Genomic DNA, 18,613 nt, shown 5'->3' with positions numbered 1-18,613 from the left:
TCCAGAAGAGGAGGGGCCAGCCTTCGTGGCCATTACCCTCGTAGCCGGCGGCTGGCGACGCACGCATGGGGTCGTCCGCATCCAAGGCTGCCCTCAGAGCGACCACCGACGAGCCCTCCGAGCCCGGGTCGAAACACCTGGCAGGTGAGTAGGCCCCGCTACGGCACCGTCTCCGCGCCTCTAACGGCTGCGGCTTGCGGCCTCCCAGCCCCTCCACCACGCCCCTCCCCCACCACGACCCCCGCAGTGCACTTCGGGGGGGGGGGGGGGTGGCGGGGGGCCTTTGATTGAGTCTGGAACACAACCACTGGCCTCTTTAACTCCAAGCACCTAACTCTACCAGTTCCTCATGTACCTTAGGACGGCATTAAATATCATGTAACATATCAGTACAAATTGTAGAACTCGTAATGAAGAAAATGTTTTGGATTATTCCCTTTGTCACTTCTCTGAGATTTGATTGCATCTGTATTTACATTAAAGTTACCAATTTTGGTTTTGAAAGTTATTTCTCAGTCTGTATTTTAATGCTCGTCTCTGTCTCTAATTTAGCTCTAATCCAGTACATAAATGGAACAAATAGGAGTGTGGAACATCTGGCTGATATTCTTTATGAGAAAACTGGGAGCAGCAGCTGGGTGGTGGTGTTCAAAGCCCTGATTACTGTGCATCACCTTATGGTGCATGGAAATGAGGTGAGCATGGCATCTAGTCAAAGGCTAGTCATTTCCTTACTTTTATGACAAAGGACTAAGTACACAGTTGCTGAATATGCTTAGTTTGTCAAGGGCTTACTACATTTGTTTTAAATGGAGAAAACTGATGCTCTCTTTTATTTTAAAGATGGTTATCGGTTTTTATCCTACCTCTTTTGCTTTCATTAGTGACAAGTGGGGGAAGTACGTAGCGGTAGATATTAAAAAACAAATTTTTCCATTTTTACTTATGAATATATCTTTGCAATCAGTATTTAAAGTATATTATTTTAACCACTGGATAATAAAGTGGATAACAGAGTGGCTATTTCTCTCAATTCTTTAGATGATTTAGACCAAAAAAAGAGAAAACCCTCAAAAATGTATTGCTGCATAACTGCTTTACTTTACCAGGTAAAGTAAAGCAGAGTTATTACAGCATCACCTCAAGAGCTCTCCCCACACACACGTTTTGTGTTTTACAGAACAACTGAAATGTTCTACAACATTAAATTACTTATTATTTTCTACTTTAAATTAACTTTTGTCTCAGTAACCTTTGCATTAAAAAAATAAGATTTAGAAATTGATTGCGTTTTGAAACTTAAGAAGCAACAGTAATTACACAGTATGGTATTGGTAAAAATAAACATATATATATAAAGGGAATGTAATAGATCAGAAGTAGAACTGTACTTATATGGGAGCTTGCTGGCACTAAAAACGTGGGGGAAAGTATGCAATTTAAAATAAAGCCTTTTGGTACAAATAACATCCCTATGGAAAAAATAGAATGAGATCTTTATATTACTCCATATAAAAAATAAATTCCACATGAATGAAATATCTATAAATGCAAAAATCTAAATTTTAAAATTGAAGAAAATGTAGGAGAATATGCTTATGACATTTTATTTTTTAAAGAAGATGTTGGGAGTAGGAGTTTATTAATTAATTTTATTATTTATTTTTGCTGTGTTGGGTCTTCGTTTCTCTGCGAGGGCTTTCTCTAGTTGTGGCAAGCAGGGACCACTCTTCATCGCAGTGCGCGGGCCTCTCACTATCGCGGCCTCTCGTTGTGGAGCACGGGCTCCAGACGCGCAGGCTCAGTAGTTGTGGCTCATGGGCCTAGTTGCTCTGCAGCATGTGGGATCCTCCCAGACCAGGGCTCGAACCCGTGTCCCCTGCATTAGCAGGCAGATTCTCAACCACTGCGCCACCAGGGAAGCCCTGCTTACGACATTTGAGTAGGGAAGACACCATAAAGTTGCAATAAGATGTTTGCAGCACATATACTACAGACAAAAGATTGATATTCGGACTACATTATCAGTAAGAAAAAAGCAGTACACTGGAATAATGAGCAAAAGAAATGAACAGACAGTACATAGAAAAGGAAACCAGAGTGGCTGATAACCATCTGAAAACATACTCAGATAAGCACAATTTAAAATGTGTGACAGGGCTTCCCTGGTGGCACAGTGGTTAAGAATCCGCCTGCCAATGCATGGGACACGGGCTCGAGCCCTGGTCTGGGAAGATCCCACATGCCGCGGAGCAACTATGCCTGTGCGCCACACACTCTAGAGTCTGTGCGCCACGACTACTGAGCCCATGCACCACAACTGCTGAAGCGCGCGTGCCTAGAGCCCGTGCTCCACAACAAGAGAAGCCACTGCAATGAGAAGCCCGCGCGCTGCAACAAAGAGTACCCCCTGCTCGCCACAACTAGAGAAAGCCTGCGCATAGCAACGGAGACCCAACACAGCCAAAATAAAATAAAATAAAATAAATAAGTTTATAAAATAAATAAAATGCGTGACAGTATCAAGAGCTGGGACCCTGAGGAAATGGGAACTCACATACCCTGTGGATGCCATCCATACATTTCCATATCAGGAATGAGAGAAGTAACATCACAACAGATTCCACAGATATTAAGAGGATGATAAAGGAATACTATGAACAACTCTGTGGACTTCTGTATCTGATGCTGAGTGAAGGGTTGGAGAGGAGTGCCTTGAGACATGTTTAATAAAATTGAAAATGCCCAGTGACCCAGCAAATACACTTCTCATAGCATGTTTATAATAATTAAAAGTTGGAAATCACCTGAATTTCCATCAGTGGGCAACAGATAACTAAAATGAAGTGTGTTTATACAATGAAATACTAATAGGATGTATACCAACAAGGCTAGATCTCAAAAACAATGCTAGCAGAGTCCAATATCATTTATATAAATTTTTAAAATTCACAGCTAATATTTGTCCACAGAACAAATATATACGAAGCTATAAAGAAAATAGGCTGTAAAGGTAATACATTAAAATTATGATAATGGTTAATTCCAGGTAGGAGAAGGAAATTGAACTTGGGGATGGGGCAAAGGGCACTTTTAACTTTACCTGTAAGACTTTATTCCTCTTATTTTAAAAATAGACTTGAAGTAGATATGTCCAAAAGTTAGCAGTTGTCATTTATGGGTAGTGGGGTACACAGATGTACCAGATTATTGGTTTTATTTTTCTATTAATTATTAAATAATTTAACATCAATTATTAAAATAATTCTATAATTACAGTTGACCCTTGAACATCATGGGTTTGAACTGCACGGGTCACTTGTATGTGGCTTTTTTCCATAGTAAATACTATAGCACTACAGTATCTGTGGTTGGTTGAATCATGGACATGGAATCATGGTTACAGAGGTACAGCATCTACAGAGAGCTGACTATAAATTATATGTGGATTTTCGACTGCATGGTGGGTTGGCGCCCCTAACCCCCGAGTTGTTCAAGGGTCAACTGTATTTCAAATTCCTCAAAATTCTAAAAGGGAGAAATGACTAGATAGAAAGTCATGGGTGAAAAGTGTGTATTCACATTAGCTTTCATGTTTAACCCCTCATTTATTTAGTGGGTATATAAACAGACTAGGCAGCATTGCCTATCCTTAAGTTGGCTAGCCCAGGCTGTGATGGTGCTCGCCTTAATCAATGCTCCTGAAATAGATGGAAGCTGTATGATAGAATTATGTTAAGTATGCATTCACAATGACAAAATCATGAGTGAACTCTCTTTGTGGACAGAAACTAATTTTAGAATTTGGCACATTTGTTTCGTAGCGATTTATCCAACATCTTGCATCTAGAAACTCTTTGTTCATTTTATACAACTTCCTGGATAAAAGTGTCACAGAAGGTAAGATGATTCTTTGATGGAAATATTTCTCTGTGGCAAGGAGGGAAATGTTCTGAAAACCATCCGTGGTTAAAGAAAAATTGTTCTGAATTATGAATGATGTGATGTGGTGTACATTTTATGATGGAAAATAATTTCTAAATTCATTCATACAACACATATTTGAGTAGTTACTGAGAATAACACAATATGCAAGCCTTTACTTAGTGAGGCTTTCCTGGGTCAGTCTCCTTTCTCTGCCTGAGTTTTATTCTTTCCACTTCTCAGCACCTAACCATCTCTGTGTTTTCCTTTTCTTTTGTTTGTCTATCAATCACCATTGAGAGTGTAAGATCTATGAAGGCATGGATTTTTGTCTGTTTTGTTCACTACTGAACCTCCAGCATCTAGGACAGTGCCCAGATCATAGGAAGCACTGAACAATTGTTGAATGAAAAAATAAATTGAATAAATGAATCAAGGCATGTTTGGAGGTTGACTAGTGAGGAGCTGAGTTTCTATCATGGCCTGTCTCTCTCCATTTTGTCTATTAAGTAGGGTCAAGGTCATTTGTTGAGTGGAAGGAGGGTGGGGGAGGGATGGTACCAATGGGATAGGGAGTGTCAGGAAAATGCTAAGAATTTACAATAGTTTCCTTGGAAATGTGAAAGGAACTAATAAAGTTCAGTGATTTCCCCTGTTCAATAATGTCCCCATCAATACTACATCATGAGGTGATATCAAGACTTTGAGGAAATAAAAAAGAATCTTTAACAGAAAGTTTGAGGAATGTTGTACCAGATGATTAATAAGCCATTCTAGTCTTTGTGCTTCAAAGATATTGTTGAGTTATATGGGTGAATGTAAAATGGTAACTCTTTGCATTTATTCACATATATGGTAAATGGTTAACATTGGTGAAACTGGAAATAATAAAAATATTTCATTTTTAGGCTATACTATGTCACCCTTCATCAGACGATATAGCAGGTACTTGAATGAAAAGTCACTCGCATACAGACTGATTGCATGTGACATCAGCAAAGCCAAGAGAGGGTAGGTAAATATCATTGGTTTGTAAGCAAGAAGTACTGAAATACATACGTGCTCTGATATGTAGTTTGTCAAAAACACAGCTTTATTTCAAGATGCCAATGTCACAGTGCTTCTCAAACTCAATTATTATTACTGCTGCTATGAGTTTCTTTTATGTTTCACAGGACGAATGGTGTGATGAGAACTATGAACAGTAGAGAGCTGCTGAACACTCTTCCAGTTATTCAAACTCAGTTCACTGCTCTGCTTAATGTTAATGTAAGAGCTTTATAAATCCCTTTGAAAAATACTGGTAAACAGCATTGTTTACCTGTAGGTGGGAGAGGGAAGTTTTTAAAATTGTGGTGGTAATTGATTACTCTTTAATTTCCAGGCAAATCCTGATGAAATAACTAATGGTATAATATATGCTGCTTTCATGCTCCTCTTTAAGGATGCTCTTCGCCTCTTTGCGGCCTATAATGAGGGGATCCTTAATCTGCTAGGTAAGCTAAAGAATAGGCATTACTTTTAAAAAATAAACTGGTAAAAATAATTTATTTGTAAAAATCTTTTATCTCTACATTTAGACTCATATGTGTTTTAGATTCAAAATAGAAGATCCTTGCAGGGTCATACGTATTTTTAAATAATGAGACATCGTATTCCTTTTTTTCTTAAAAATAATTGGCTAATCAGCCACAGAAGTTTTCAGTTTGTATATAAGTGCTAACTGATATTTCTGGGAAACTTATCAGGAAATCAACATGGGTTGCCATATTTATACGTTACACACTAAGTCCCACTCCACCAAGGTCAGATAATACAGTTCTGACTTTCCTAAGATATAGCCTATAATATAAGTAATTGCTTTGATCATATACAAGCGTATGTTTCTTAGGCTTTTCAGGAAATTTCAGTCATCATTTAGCCCTAATGAGTGATTCATTTCATAGGAAGGGTTCTCCAAACTTTGTTGATGAGAATTTGAGATATTTCTTATACTGAAGAAGTGCCTAATACATTTGTAGAGCTATAAAGGGTAGAAAACACAGCCCCTTCCGTCAGAGACCATCAGAGCTTGATGTTAATCAAAAAGATTCCAGACTAGAAGTTGTAGAAATTAAACTATCTAAATTATATGTGTACACTATTAAATGCCATACATATTACCAACACCACTGTTCAGCATGCAGCAGTTCCTCTATAAAAATCTGTTGATTATACTTATATGAGCAGTGTTGTTGCTTCTTAAAGCAGAAAATAACTGGATTAAAACTGTAATTGTTTTCAACAAGTTAAAATCATATCCATAATCAACTTAACACAGAATCATCAGAATGGAGTGAAACTTGGAATTGCTACGATATTAGCTCCTTTGTTGTAATTTATTTTTCTATTTTTAGGCAAGTATTTTTACATGAGGAAGAACCAATGTAAGGAAAGTTTGGATATTTACATCAGCTTCCTTGGAAGAATGACCAAATTTGTACAGTTCCTGAAAGTTGCAGAGGTACAGAAATCTATTTGTATACGAGGCTTTTGTGCTGTTTTCTGTATTAGTTTAGTATCCTGTATAACTATACATCTACCCACCACCATGCCACACAAACACACAGAAACTGGTAGTTTAAACTATTCTGTAAACAGTACAGCTAGAAGCTAGAATTAGGTACTTCAAATGTACCTTCCAATGCGCTTGTGGTCAAAAACAATCTTAAAAGGATTTCTGTTTATGGCCATGAGGGTAACTGATACCAAGCTTACCCTCCCACCAGAAACAACTCTAAAACCAGGCCAAAAGATATATGACATGAGTCTTTTAAGGCACCGGATAATAGGTAGAACGGGTCTGTGATCAGTGAGAGAAGGAAATATATGAGGCGAGCTGCATGTTTGCCCCAATAGCTGATTCTGACTACTTGAAAAATTAGAACACATTTGTATGATATCCAAAATGCAGATTAGCTCTTCCCAAAACAGCAAAGGTTCAACATCTGGTGAGTCCTTTCTTTTTAAATTTTATCCTAAGAACAAATATAAGTTTATGCTTAAGTGTGCAGGGTATACGTTAGCCTGATGTTTTTCTTGATCAGGGTGTGTACCAGCCCAGCAAGGCATTCATGCTCTTGGAGTATTTTCTCTTTAGTGTACAAATTGGTCTCACACTTACTTTTCTTTGTTAACACTCCTGGCTGTAATGTTCTCTTTTTTCCCCTTTTTTTGTGATTTCAGCAAGTTGGAATTGACCAGAATGACATTCCATATATTAATCAGGTCAGTATATCTCTCATCTGTGTTTAAGTGACTTTTTTATTTAATTAATTAATTTATTTTTGGCTGCGTTGGGTCTCCGTCGCTGCACACGGGCTTTCTCTAGTTGCGGCGAGCAGGGGCTACTCGACGTTGCGGTGTGTGGGATTCTCATCGCGGTGGCTTCTCTTGTTGTGGAGCACAGGCTCTAACGCGTGGGCTTCAGTAGTTATGGTGCGTGGGCTCAATAGTTGTGGCTCACGGGCTCTAGAGCACAGGCTCAGTAGTTGTGGTGCACGGGCTTAGTTGCTCCGCGGCATGTGGGATCTTCCTGGACCAGAGCTCGAACCTGTGTCCGCTGCATTGGCAGGCAGATTCTTAACCACTGCGCCACCAGGGAAGTCCCTAAGTGACCTTCTGTTTTTATGTTGTGTTTATTATATTAATCATCATCTGAGACTCAATCATTTTCCATGTACTTACATGTGTATTTTCATTTTCCCGAGTAACATTTATATTTATACTTATATATACATAGGCTTGTGTCTTCTGAACAGGTCTGTGAGCTGTAGGTCTCATAAAAGAGGGCATTCCCCTCTGAGAGCTAAGTGGCGACTCATAGTCTAACAACTCCAACATGCTTTATATTTTTATCTTTTATTTTTTAAAAAATATTTTTATTGGAGTATAATTGCTTTACAATGGTGTGTTAGTTTCTGCTTTATAACAAAGTGAATCAGTTATACATATACATATATCCCCATATCTCTTCCCTCTCACGTCTCCCTCCCTCCCACCCTCCCTATCCCACCCTCCCTATCCCACCCTTCTAGCTGGTCACAAAGCACCGAGCTGATCTCCCTATGCTATGCGACTGCTTCCCACTAGCTATCTGTTTTACATTTGGTAGTGTATATATGTCCATGCCACTCTCTCACTTTGTCCCAGCTTACCCTTCCCACTCCCCGTGTCCTCAAGTCCATTCTCTAGTAGGTCTGCATCGTATTCCCGTCTTGCCCCTCGGTTCTTCATGACCTTTCTTTTATTTTTTTTAGATTCTAAATATATGTGTTAGCATACGGTATTTGTTTTTCTCTTTCTGACTTACTTCACTCTGGGTCCATCCACCTCACTACAAATAACTCAATTTCATTTCTTTTTATGGCTGAGTAATATTCCATTGTATATATGTGCCACATCTTCTTTATCCATTCATCTGTTGATGGACACTTAGGTTGCTTCCATGTCCTGGCTATTGTGAATAGAGCTGCAATGAACATTGTGGTACATGACTCTCTGAATTATGGTTTTCTCAGGTTATATGCCCAGTAGTGGGATTGCTGGGTTGTATGGTAGTTCTAGTTTTAGTTTTTTAAGGAACGTCCATACTGTTCTCCATAGTGGCTGTATCAATTTACATTCCCACCAACAGTGTATGAGTGTTCCCTTTTCTCCACACCCTCTCCAGCATTTATTGTTTGTAGATTTTTTGATGATGGCCATTCTGACCAGTGTGAGATGATATCTCATTGTAGTTTTGATTTGCATTTCTCTGATGATTAATGATGTTGAGCATTCTTTCATGTGTTTGTTGGCAGTCTGTATATCTTCTTTGGAGAAATGTCTATTTAGGTCTTCCGCCCATTTTTGGATTGGGTTGTTTGTTTCTTTTGATATTGAGCTGCATGAGCTACTTGTAAACTTTGGAGATTAATCCTTTGTCAGTTGCTTCATTTGCAAATATTTTCTCCCATTCTGAGGGTTGTCTTTTCATCATGTTTATTGTTTCCTTTTCTGTGCAAAAGCTTTTAAGTTTCATTAGGTCTCATTTGTTTATTTTTGTTTTTATTTCCATTTCTCTAGAAGGTCGGTCAAAAAGGATCTTGCTGTGATTTATGTCACAGAGTGTTCTGCCTATGTTTTCCTCTAAGAATTTGATAGTGTCTGGCCTTACATTTAGGTCTTTAATCCATTTTGAGTTTATTTTTGTGTATGGTGTTAGGGAGTGCTCTAATTTCATTCTTTTACATGTAGCTGTCCAGTTTTCCCAGCACCACTTATTGAAGAGGCTGTCTTTTCTCCATTGTATCTTCTTGCCTCCTTTATCAAAGATAAGGTGATGATATGCCAGCATGCCTTTTAAATGGACAGAACTGATTGGTGGAAACAGCAGACTATTGGGAATAATGAACTTAGGCTTGAGGCCACCTTGCCTACCTTTCAGGTGTGTAATCTCAAGCAACTCATTTCCATTCTCCATCCCTCGCCTATGCAAATGCAGAGTGAGTGTGATAATATTGTCTACCTCAAGGCAGAGTTGTGAGAATCAAATGAACTTAGGCTTTTTCTTTCCCTAGTGGGTGTGATGTGAGGCAGAGGCGGCCATGCAGCAGGTGAGGATGAAGCGAGGGTCTGGCAGCCTGCACTCCATCCCAGGTGTATCATAGGGCTTGAGCAGCAGGGGTTGCTGGCCCAGCCTGGACCTGCTCTGGGCCCAAACTAATATGGCAGGCCACTTTAGATCACTTGGAATATGGGCCAAAGCAGTCTTCCTTGGTATCCAGAACCCAAAGAGACCTACCAATAGTCGTGTTTCCTTTTTTGGGATGAGATGTGCAAGGTGCAACCGTTTGTCTTCTGTTTTCAGTGGGATTTTCTGGTAGATCCCTGGCCACTGAAACCCTAAAAATTTTACTGTTACAGAAGGCTCCTGAATGTTTGTAGGGTTTACCTCCTATCCTCTGGAGTGCATATAACTTTCCAAGGTCTCCACTGTACTGGCACCTCCCTGTCCATCTGATCCATTTAGCATGAAGATCGTGAACAGAAGTGGATCAATGCGATTTATGAGGGGTGACCAGATGGTCTAGACTTCTTCTGACCATATTCTGACATATGGGTTGAGAGAGTTAACACAGCCTGGGTCAGAGTATAAATGTATAGCATTGCCCATTCCACGTGCCTACAAACTCTTACTGATCCACACTTTAGATGGCAATGGAAAGCAGAACATTCACCAAACTGTTAGCCACATACCATGTTCCTGAGACTACATTAACCCACCTCTACCAAAGAAACTATAGTGGCTGCAGTTGGGTTACTACTTGATTGATTATGCTGTAGTATGTCACTCTCCAGGGCCTGACTGGTTTGGGGGCCATACTGGTGAATTATATGGAGATAGGGTGGGGACCATCACCCCTGCATCCTTTTTATCTTTAAGATTGGCACTGATTGCTGCCATCTTCCTAGGAGGTGATCTTGTTTATTTTTACTGTTTTGACTGGATGGTAGGAAGGTGGGTGGAGTAGAGGTCTCCATATCATCTCCAACAGGGGAGACTCAGGACGTTCACAGCCATCCCCCTGGATCTCCCCATCCCATGAGTCAGGGCTTTTACTCTTTCCCAGTGCCTGACTGTGGTGTGGCAGACCTGCCTTGGTTGGGACTGGAGGAATGGGGAGTAGTCAGGTGGGTGTGGGGAGAAGTCTGTAAAGAGAGAGAGGGTGATGCTGTGCGGGGAGGAAATTGAGAGGATTTGGGATCCAGAACACGGTGCATCCAGCAGTGGCCTCAGATGAGAGGGTAGAGGAGGTTGGGAGGAGAAGGTAGTTGCAGCTGCAAATAAATCTTGGGTTTGGTGGCAGAGAGGGAGAGAGTTTCTGTCTGATGTCTTGTCAAAAATCTTTCAAGGACTACATCTTTATTCCCATCTTGCCCCTAGGTTCTTCATGACCATTTTTTTTTAAGATTCCATATATATGTGTTAGCATACGGTATTTGTTTTTCTCTTTCTGACTTACTTCACTCTGTATGACAGTCTCAAGGTCCATCCACCTCACGACAAATAACTCAGTTTTGTTCCTTTTTATGGCTGAGTAATATTCCATTGTATATATGTGCCACATCTTCTTTTTTTTTTTTTCCACGTCTTCTTTATCCATTCATCTGTTGATGGACACTTCGGTTGCTTCTGTGTCCCAGCTATTGTGAATAGAGCTTCAGTGAACATTGTGGTACATGACTCTTTTTGAATTATGGTTTTCTCAGGGTATATGCCCAGTAGTGGGATTGCTGGGTCATATGGTAGTTCTATTTGTAGTTTTTTAAGGAACCTCCATACTGTTCTCCATAGTGGCTGTATCAATTTACATTCCCACCAACAGTGCAAGAGGGTTCCCTTTTCTCCACACCCTCTCCAGCATTTATTGTTTGTAGATTTTTTGATGATGGCCATTCTGACCAGTGTGAGATGATATCTCATTGTAGTTTTGATTTGCATTTCTCTAATGATTAATGATGTTGAGCATCCTTTCATGTGTTTGTTGGCAATCTGTATATCTTCTTTGGAGAATGTCTGTTTAGGTCTTCTGCCCATTTTTGGATTGGGGTGTTTGTTTTCTTAATGTTGAGCTGCATGAGCCACTTGTAAATTTCAGACCTACTAATGGCTGTAGACGGCTAGTGGTGGTAGTGCTGAGACCAATCAAATTTGGGAGGAATTACTCAGCCATAAAAAGAAACGAAATTGAGCTATTTGTAATGAGGTGGATACACCTAGAGTCTGTCATACAGAGTGAAGTAAGTCAGAAAGAGAAAGACAAATACTGTATGCTAACACATATATATGGAATTTAAGAAAAAAAATGTCATGAAGAACCTAGGGGTAAGACAGGAATAAAGACACAGACCTACTAGAGAATGGACTTGAGGATATGGGGAGGGAGAAGGGTGAGCTGTGACAAAGTGAGACAGAGGCATGGACATATATACACTACCAAACGTAAAATAGATAGCTAGTGGGAAGCAGCCACATAGCACAGGGAGATCAGCTCAGTGCTTTGTGACCACCTAGAGGGGTGTGATAGGGAGGGTGGGAGGGAGGGAGACGCAAGAGGGAAGAGAAACGGGGATATATGTATATGTATAACTGATTCACTTTGTTATAAAGCAGAAACTAACACACCATTGTAAAGCAATTATACTCCAATAAAGATGTTAAAAAATATATTTCAAGGAAAGAAATGTGTCCTCACAAGCATTCCTTCACGTACAGATAGGTATGAAAGGGACCTATTTTGTGCACAGACATTGAACCCCACAGAGTGGTCCACAACAGGAACCATTGTTGGATGAAATAACACACAGCTTCCTGAATGAGAATTCAGATAACCAGGCCGAGAGAAAATGAGACTATCTGGATTAGTAGGGGAGAAGATGGAATTTCATTGCTCAAAGGCACTGTCATTGGTGGATTTCAATCAACATTCATTCACAGACACAGGCCTGACCCCTACCAGGAAGAAAGAGCTATAATGAATGAGGTACACTCCTAGCCCCTGAGTTCCAGCAAAAGAGACTTCACTTCCTTGAGGTGGTGAAGCTGGGAAGGGTTCCTGTGCTGAGAACCACAGCTTGGCTGTCATGGGGGCCCAGAGGAGCATCAGTTGACCTGGGCTTGGCATCTTGGCCTTGGCCTCCTTCAGTGCTCAGCACCTGTGGCCGGAGCTCTAGGGGACATCTGACTGTCGCTTGGCCAGTTTCTCTCGTGCTTGCAACAATCTTTATGTGAAGCAAGAGCTGCTAAACTGTTAGGTGCAGGCTCACCATTTTCAGGCTCTGCCAAACCCTTGTGTCTTCTGAAGGGGCGTCTCCCTCCTTTCCTTGGCTGGTCCTTCCTCCTTGGTTTCAACACTGTCTAGGGCTCACAGGGCTTCCTTCTGCAAGTGGCTGTCTGGTGTGTCTGTCTGTGTCTATGCCTCTTCTTTCCACCGTCGCCTGCCGTTCGTGTTGAGTGCGACTCCCAGAAACTCGCGTAGCAGAGTCTGCTCTGTCAGCCATTCGATGCACTTTTATTTTTCACCAGAGCCGTTCAAACCTCCGTCTCTGGGCCACACCCCTCATCAGAGCTCCAGGGGCACAAACTCGGGGACCTACCAGATGGTTCCACCCTGCTGGGTACCAGCTTCGCCTTAGCATAGCCGCGGTTTTGGTGGGCGGAGGGCCACTGTGTGCCTCACGAAAGAGCTCTGACAGCCTCACGCCTACCCTTTCGCTGGGAAGCACCGTTTGGGGGCCTTTTAAGTTTTCGGTCGTTCTGAGCGGGGTTCTGCTAATCACGGGTGACAGCATTGCCACAAATTTATAGCTGTCGGTGAATTATCTGAAAGCAAATGGGATGAAAAAGAATGTTGCCAACCAACATTGTGCAAGTAGTGACAACTTCTGTTTATTTATTATTTTGTTATATATTTATTGAGTGACTGAATGAATGAACGAAAAATGCTCTGTGTGTTTGCCCTGGTGATGCTGGGAGTCCCCTGATCATCTTGGGGTCCCTCCACCCCTCTTTCCCGTCTAGTATGTTTGAACCTTTGAAGCTCACTCTGGACTCCAGACTTCCTGGTCTTCCTGCTGCTGAGGGGCCTGTGAGCTCTGGCAAGGAACAGATTATCCAATTCTTCTGTGTTCAGGGTGCCCACATGGTCAAGAGGCGTCCCTAGGGAGATCTTCTCCTGGTCCTCATATGTGGTCCAGCAGGAAATCCCTCTGAGCAGATTTCTGCTTGGATGCCTCAGCCCAGCAGCCCGTCTACACTGAGTGGTATCCAGGCTCCTCTGAGTGTGTATACCTCTTGTGCCATTATTGTCATTCATAGCACTCCCTTTTCCTCTCAGAATGGTCCCTCAGCCCTGTCCACACCTCTGTGAACAGTTCCTTCATTAAACCCTTCTCCAGCTGCTAGTTCAGCAGCATCTGTGTCTGTCTTTGCCACCACACCATCATCCTGGCTTCAACTCGGATCCTTTCACTTCCCCATACATCTGCCCCCTGCTGTTTCTTTTATGCAATGCAACCAGAATGCTGATCTGAGAACTGCCAAAATACAGATCACTCCTCACTTCAAAGTCATCCGGTATTCTCAAGTTAAAGTCTAAACTCCACAACATTGCATTGATTTTAAGGTCTTGCATCGTCGAATCCCTCCCAGCTTCATCTCCTCCACGCTCCCCTTGGCAACATGGTTCACCTTTACTCGTGGCCTGTGCCATATGCCCTCCTGCCATGCTCATTCCTCTTGTAGTATCCTACTTTTCTCCTGGATATCCTTCAGCTCTCAGCTCAGTTGTTACTTTGTTCAGGAGTGCTTGCTTCTCTGACATCCCTGACTTGGTCACATTCACTTACTTAAACACTACCTATCATGCACCTCTCTTTCACAGTAGTTTTCACAACTTTCATTTTACATTTATTTGTTTGATTATTTGATACCTCTCCTCTGCCAGACCTGTAGACTGGAGCCACAAGCAAAAACAAACAACCTAGTTGCAGGCTTCATGACCTGGGAAGCTCCAGTCTACAGTAAACAAAACAGACAAAATCTCTGTCTTCGTGGAGTTTTATATTTTATTGCAAGGAGACGGATAATAAACATACACGGAAAGAAACCTATAATCTCAGGGAAGATAATTGCCATGAAGAAAAAGAAAACTTAGTGAGGGTAAAGAGGCTGTTGGTAGGTACTATTTTATCTAGGATAGCCAAGGAAATCCCAGTTGAGGAGGTGACATTTCAGGAGAGACCAGAGACCGTGAGTGAGATTCTCTCTCCCTCTTCCCCAGTAGACTTAATGTTTTACTTAAATTTATTCAGTAATCTGGTGACTCATGAAGGAACCATAAGTAATGAATGATTTCAAGCCCGATGTCTTCTCCAAAGGAAATACATATTTTAGCAGCCCATTGATCATTTTAAGATGCTCTTTTATTGTTTTTTTAAAAATGTATGTAAAAGTATAGTTTGAAAATGTGATTTGATACCAAGATGCTACTTTTAATAATGAATTTACTTCTAGCAATTATTTAGCTTTAATCATTTGCTATACAGGTGTCTTAATATTTTTCAAAATCTTTTTATGATATAGGAGAGTATGAATTTGCTAAGAACTATCTATCATCAAAAAACAACTTTTTTCCTAATACCTTTATTTTTAGGTACCCTGCAGTTTACTTGAAGCACTAAAACAGCATTTAGCTTCTTTGGAAGAGAAAATTGACATTTTACCCCCTTATAGGTAAGTTGATAAATGTCTTAATATAGGTTAATTCTGTTTTCATCTAAATAATTTCTCTCATTTTAGCAACATCACAGTGACTGAATAAATTACAAGCTTTGAATATGGTGGAGTGCTATACAACCATTTTTTTTTTTTTTTTTTTTTTTTTTTTTTGCGGTACGCGGGCCTGTCACTGCTATGGCCTCTCCCACCGTGGAGCACAGGCTCCGGACGCGCAGGCTTAGCGGCCATGGCCCACGGGCCCAGCCGCTCCACGGCATGTGGGATCTTCCCGGACCGGGGCACGAACCCGTGTCCCCTGCATCGGCAGGCGGACTCTCAACCACTGTGCCACCAGGGAAGCCTATATAGCCATTTTAAATGATAATATGGGATAGAGTATTTCAGTCTTTTGTGGGATTCCATACACTTCACAGCATGGTCTGCTTCCCAAAGGAACATCTTTTGTTATACTGAGTGATTCTCAAAGTCAGAAGTTGGCACTTGAATAACCCCTCTTTGAAGAATTTGATTTCTTCCCTTAGGGACTCCCCTAGTGAGAATAACTGTTGTGCATAGTAACATTCAAGATGAATGTGTGTGTATGCATACATATACACATACCCACATACACATACTCCTCTATATGTGCACACATACACAAATTGAATAATATAAACTTTGAGGTATATCACTTCAAAAATGTTCACATTAGCTATTTCTGAGTGGAAAAATTATGGTTGATTTCAGTTTTCTGTTTGTACTTTTCAGTATTGTGAAAATTTCTATAAGGGTCATGTATTATTCGTTCACTCCACTTTTTACGGTTATGTTGATTGTAATTGATTTATATTATCAATCTCTACTAGCCAAGTCTGTTAACTATTTCTTTTTTAAATAAATTTATTTATTTTATTTATTTTTGGCTGCATTGGGCCTTTGTTGCGGTGCACGGGCTTCTCATTGTGGTGGCTTCTCTTGTTGGACTGTATGGACTCTAGGCGCGTGGGCTTCAGTAGTTGTGGCACGCAGGCTCAGTAGTTGTGGCACATGGGCTTCAGTAGTTGTGGCACACGGGCTCCAGAGCGCAGGCTCAGTAGCTGTGGCGCACGGGCTTAGTTGCTCTGTGGCATGTGGGATCTTCCCGGACCAGGGCTTGAACCTGTGTCCCCTGCATTGGCAGGCGGATTCTTAACCACTGTGCCACCAGGGAAGCCCTGTTGACTATTTCTTAATTATCTCTTTATCATAGATGGATGTGTAGTTAGTATATAGTTGGATGGATAGATTGATAGATGGATGGATAGATGAGTGAATGAAAGAAATGCAGGCTCAGCTGGGTAGGATATATGTGACTCTATTCATCTTTCTTGTGATCTCTTCAGTGTGCAGCATGCATTGATTCCCTCCATCCCAAATTGTCCAGTTGTGAAAGCTTCAGCAAGCAGAGCTTGGCTTGAAGCTAATATAACACTATTGTATGTGATAATTGAGGGCAGGATTAGAACCTTTAATTCTTACATTTCCTAACCACCTACTATGTCTGCTGCCTCTTCCTAAAGCAGTCTTTGACACAGCAACTTCATTTCTAGGAATTTATCCCGTATATATATTCATAGTTGTGAAATGACATATTGAACATTACAACATTGTAATAACAAAATGATTCTTCATAAGAGTCTTGTTTTAATGTACCAGAATGGAACGGTCTCCAACGTGTATTGTTAGATAGAAAATGAGCAAGGTGGGAAACAGTGCATAGTATGCTACCACTTTTTCTTTTTCAAAACAAAAAGAATATATATGTTTATTTCATTTCTTAAAGAATACTTCTGGAAGGATATCTGAGAAATGAATAAAATGTGCAAATAATTACTACTTAAAAGATAAATTTTACAAATAAGACATACATAAATCCGGAGTGATGTCTGTGTACAGACCTTGTCGTGCTTACCAGGGAAGTCCTTGGTAAGCTCCTAAGGTTAGTTTGCCTCTTAGTCAGGAAATTTGAAAGCTGGTTGATGACACATTGGCAACTTTAAATTGGCTATGATGGAAGTATGTATACCACAAAAATGGACAAACAGTATAAAACAGGCCTTTTCCTGGGGAGCTGGCTGTTACACATTTCCTGGCGTGCAACTGCTCAAAATCAGCCATATTCTGTTTTTTAATGGTTGATTTTGATTCAGTGATGATGTTACTTGACCCTCTATGCTAGACGAAAATCCCTGTAATAATGAGCTGTACTATCATAGGGTTTATATGTCTTAGAATTTGTTTGCTCTTAATTTAACTTGAAGACTTAAACTGTATCTATTTTAAATGTTTTTTTCTGGGGCTTCCCTGGTGGCGCAGTGGTTGAGAGTCTGCCTGCCAATGCAGGGGACACGGGTTCGTGCCCCGGTCCGGGAAGATCCCACATGCCGCAGAGCGGCTGGGCCCGTGAGCCATGGCCGCTGAGCCTGCACGTCCAGAGCCTGTGCTCCGCAACGGGAGAGGCCACAACAGTGAGAGGTCCGCGTACCGCAAAAAAAAAAAAAAAGTTTTTTTTCTTTTGTGCATATTTTCTCAATGGACACACTTTCTGCATTTTCGACGGGTGAGTTTGACCAAAACTATGATGAACATAAGTCCTTTGAGTAAAACAGTATGTATAGCAAAAACTGTACATTTGCTTCATTTCCAAAAGAAGGACTTTTTCTGAGGCCCTATGGTTTGGGAATCATTATAAGGTTAAATGTAGTGGTTGACATGCTGTGGATTCAGTCTGATGTGAATGTGAATCCCAAGTAGGGTAGAGGGGGAGGAGGGGAAGTACTATTATGGTGTTATAAAGGCCTCTGGGCCTGGTTCCCAACAGCCCAAAACTGGCTTCTGGTGATGTCTGCGCATGCTGTCCTGAGGACTTAGCCTAGGTTGCCTAACAGTCATTGCTTGAGCCAGTTGTGTTGAAAATCCTGTGGGCAGCTGAAACCACTTTTTATCTTCAATCACTGTGATTTAAAAATACTGGCCATGGAACCAGAATACTTGACTTTAATTTTCACTCTACCATTCATGGACTGTGTGACTTTGGGTAGATCACTTAACCTCTCTGTGCCTCCGCTTGCTTATCCTCAGAAGGTTGCTGTCAGGATAAATGAGTCAATAGAAATGTAGAGTGCTTAGAACAGGACCTGACCCATGTATTGCTTAGAAGTGTATTTGTGAAATTTCATGTATATGGGGGCCTTCTAATTATCTTTTTCTTTTGTTATTGAATTTTGTTGTTGACATAGTGCTTACTTGCACTGTGTCAGAGAACCTTCTCTGTATTTCAGTCCTTTGGAATTTGTTGATACTTGCTTCATGGCCTAGCATATAACCTTTTTTTTTTTTGGTAGAAGT

The 18,613-nt window shown here is 40.9% G+C and overlaps 1 protein-coding gene across 1 annotated transcript in view; it reads left to right on the top strand.

Annotated features, from left to right (window-relative positions):
• Positions 1 to 18,613, top strand: part of LOC149744102 (phosphatidylinositol-binding clathrin assembly protein-like) — a 38,323-nt gene continuing 19,710 nt past the window's right edge. The window contains exons 1-11 of the mRNA XM_089903925.1: positions 1 to 144; positions 553 to 695; positions 3,825 to 3,900; positions 4,833 to 4,935; positions 5,100 to 5,193; positions 5,309 to 5,420; positions 6,321 to 6,427; positions 7,150 to 7,191; positions 15,162 to 15,241; positions 16,609 to 16,672; positions 17,959 to 17,971. Of these exons, the coding sequence (XP_089760051.1) occupies positions 66 to 144; positions 553 to 695; positions 3,825 to 3,900; positions 4,833 to 4,935; positions 5,100 to 5,193; positions 5,309 to 5,420; positions 6,321 to 6,427; positions 7,150 to 7,191; positions 15,162 to 15,241; positions 16,609 to 16,672; positions 17,959 to 17,971 (913 nt within the window). The 5' untranslated portion in view covers positions 1 to 65. The remainder of the gene's footprint in view (positions 145 to 552; positions 696 to 3,824; positions 3,901 to 4,832; positions 4,936 to 5,099; positions 5,194 to 5,308; positions 5,421 to 6,320; positions 6,428 to 7,149; positions 7,192 to 15,161; positions 15,242 to 16,608; positions 16,673 to 17,958; positions 17,972 to 18,613) is intronic.

The sequence above is a fragment of the Delphinapterus leucas genome, chromosome X (genome assembly GCF_059928025.1).
Source record: "Delphinapterus leucas isolate spDelLeu-1000000601 "Yukka" chromosome X, BTC_Dleu_Yukka2, whole genome shotgun sequence".
Lineage (NCBI taxonomy): Eukaryota > Metazoa > Chordata > Mammalia > Artiodactyla > Monodontidae > Delphinapterus > Delphinapterus leucas.
Note: the sequence above shows the minus strand (reverse complement) of the source record. Positions and strands in the feature narration are given on the sequence as shown.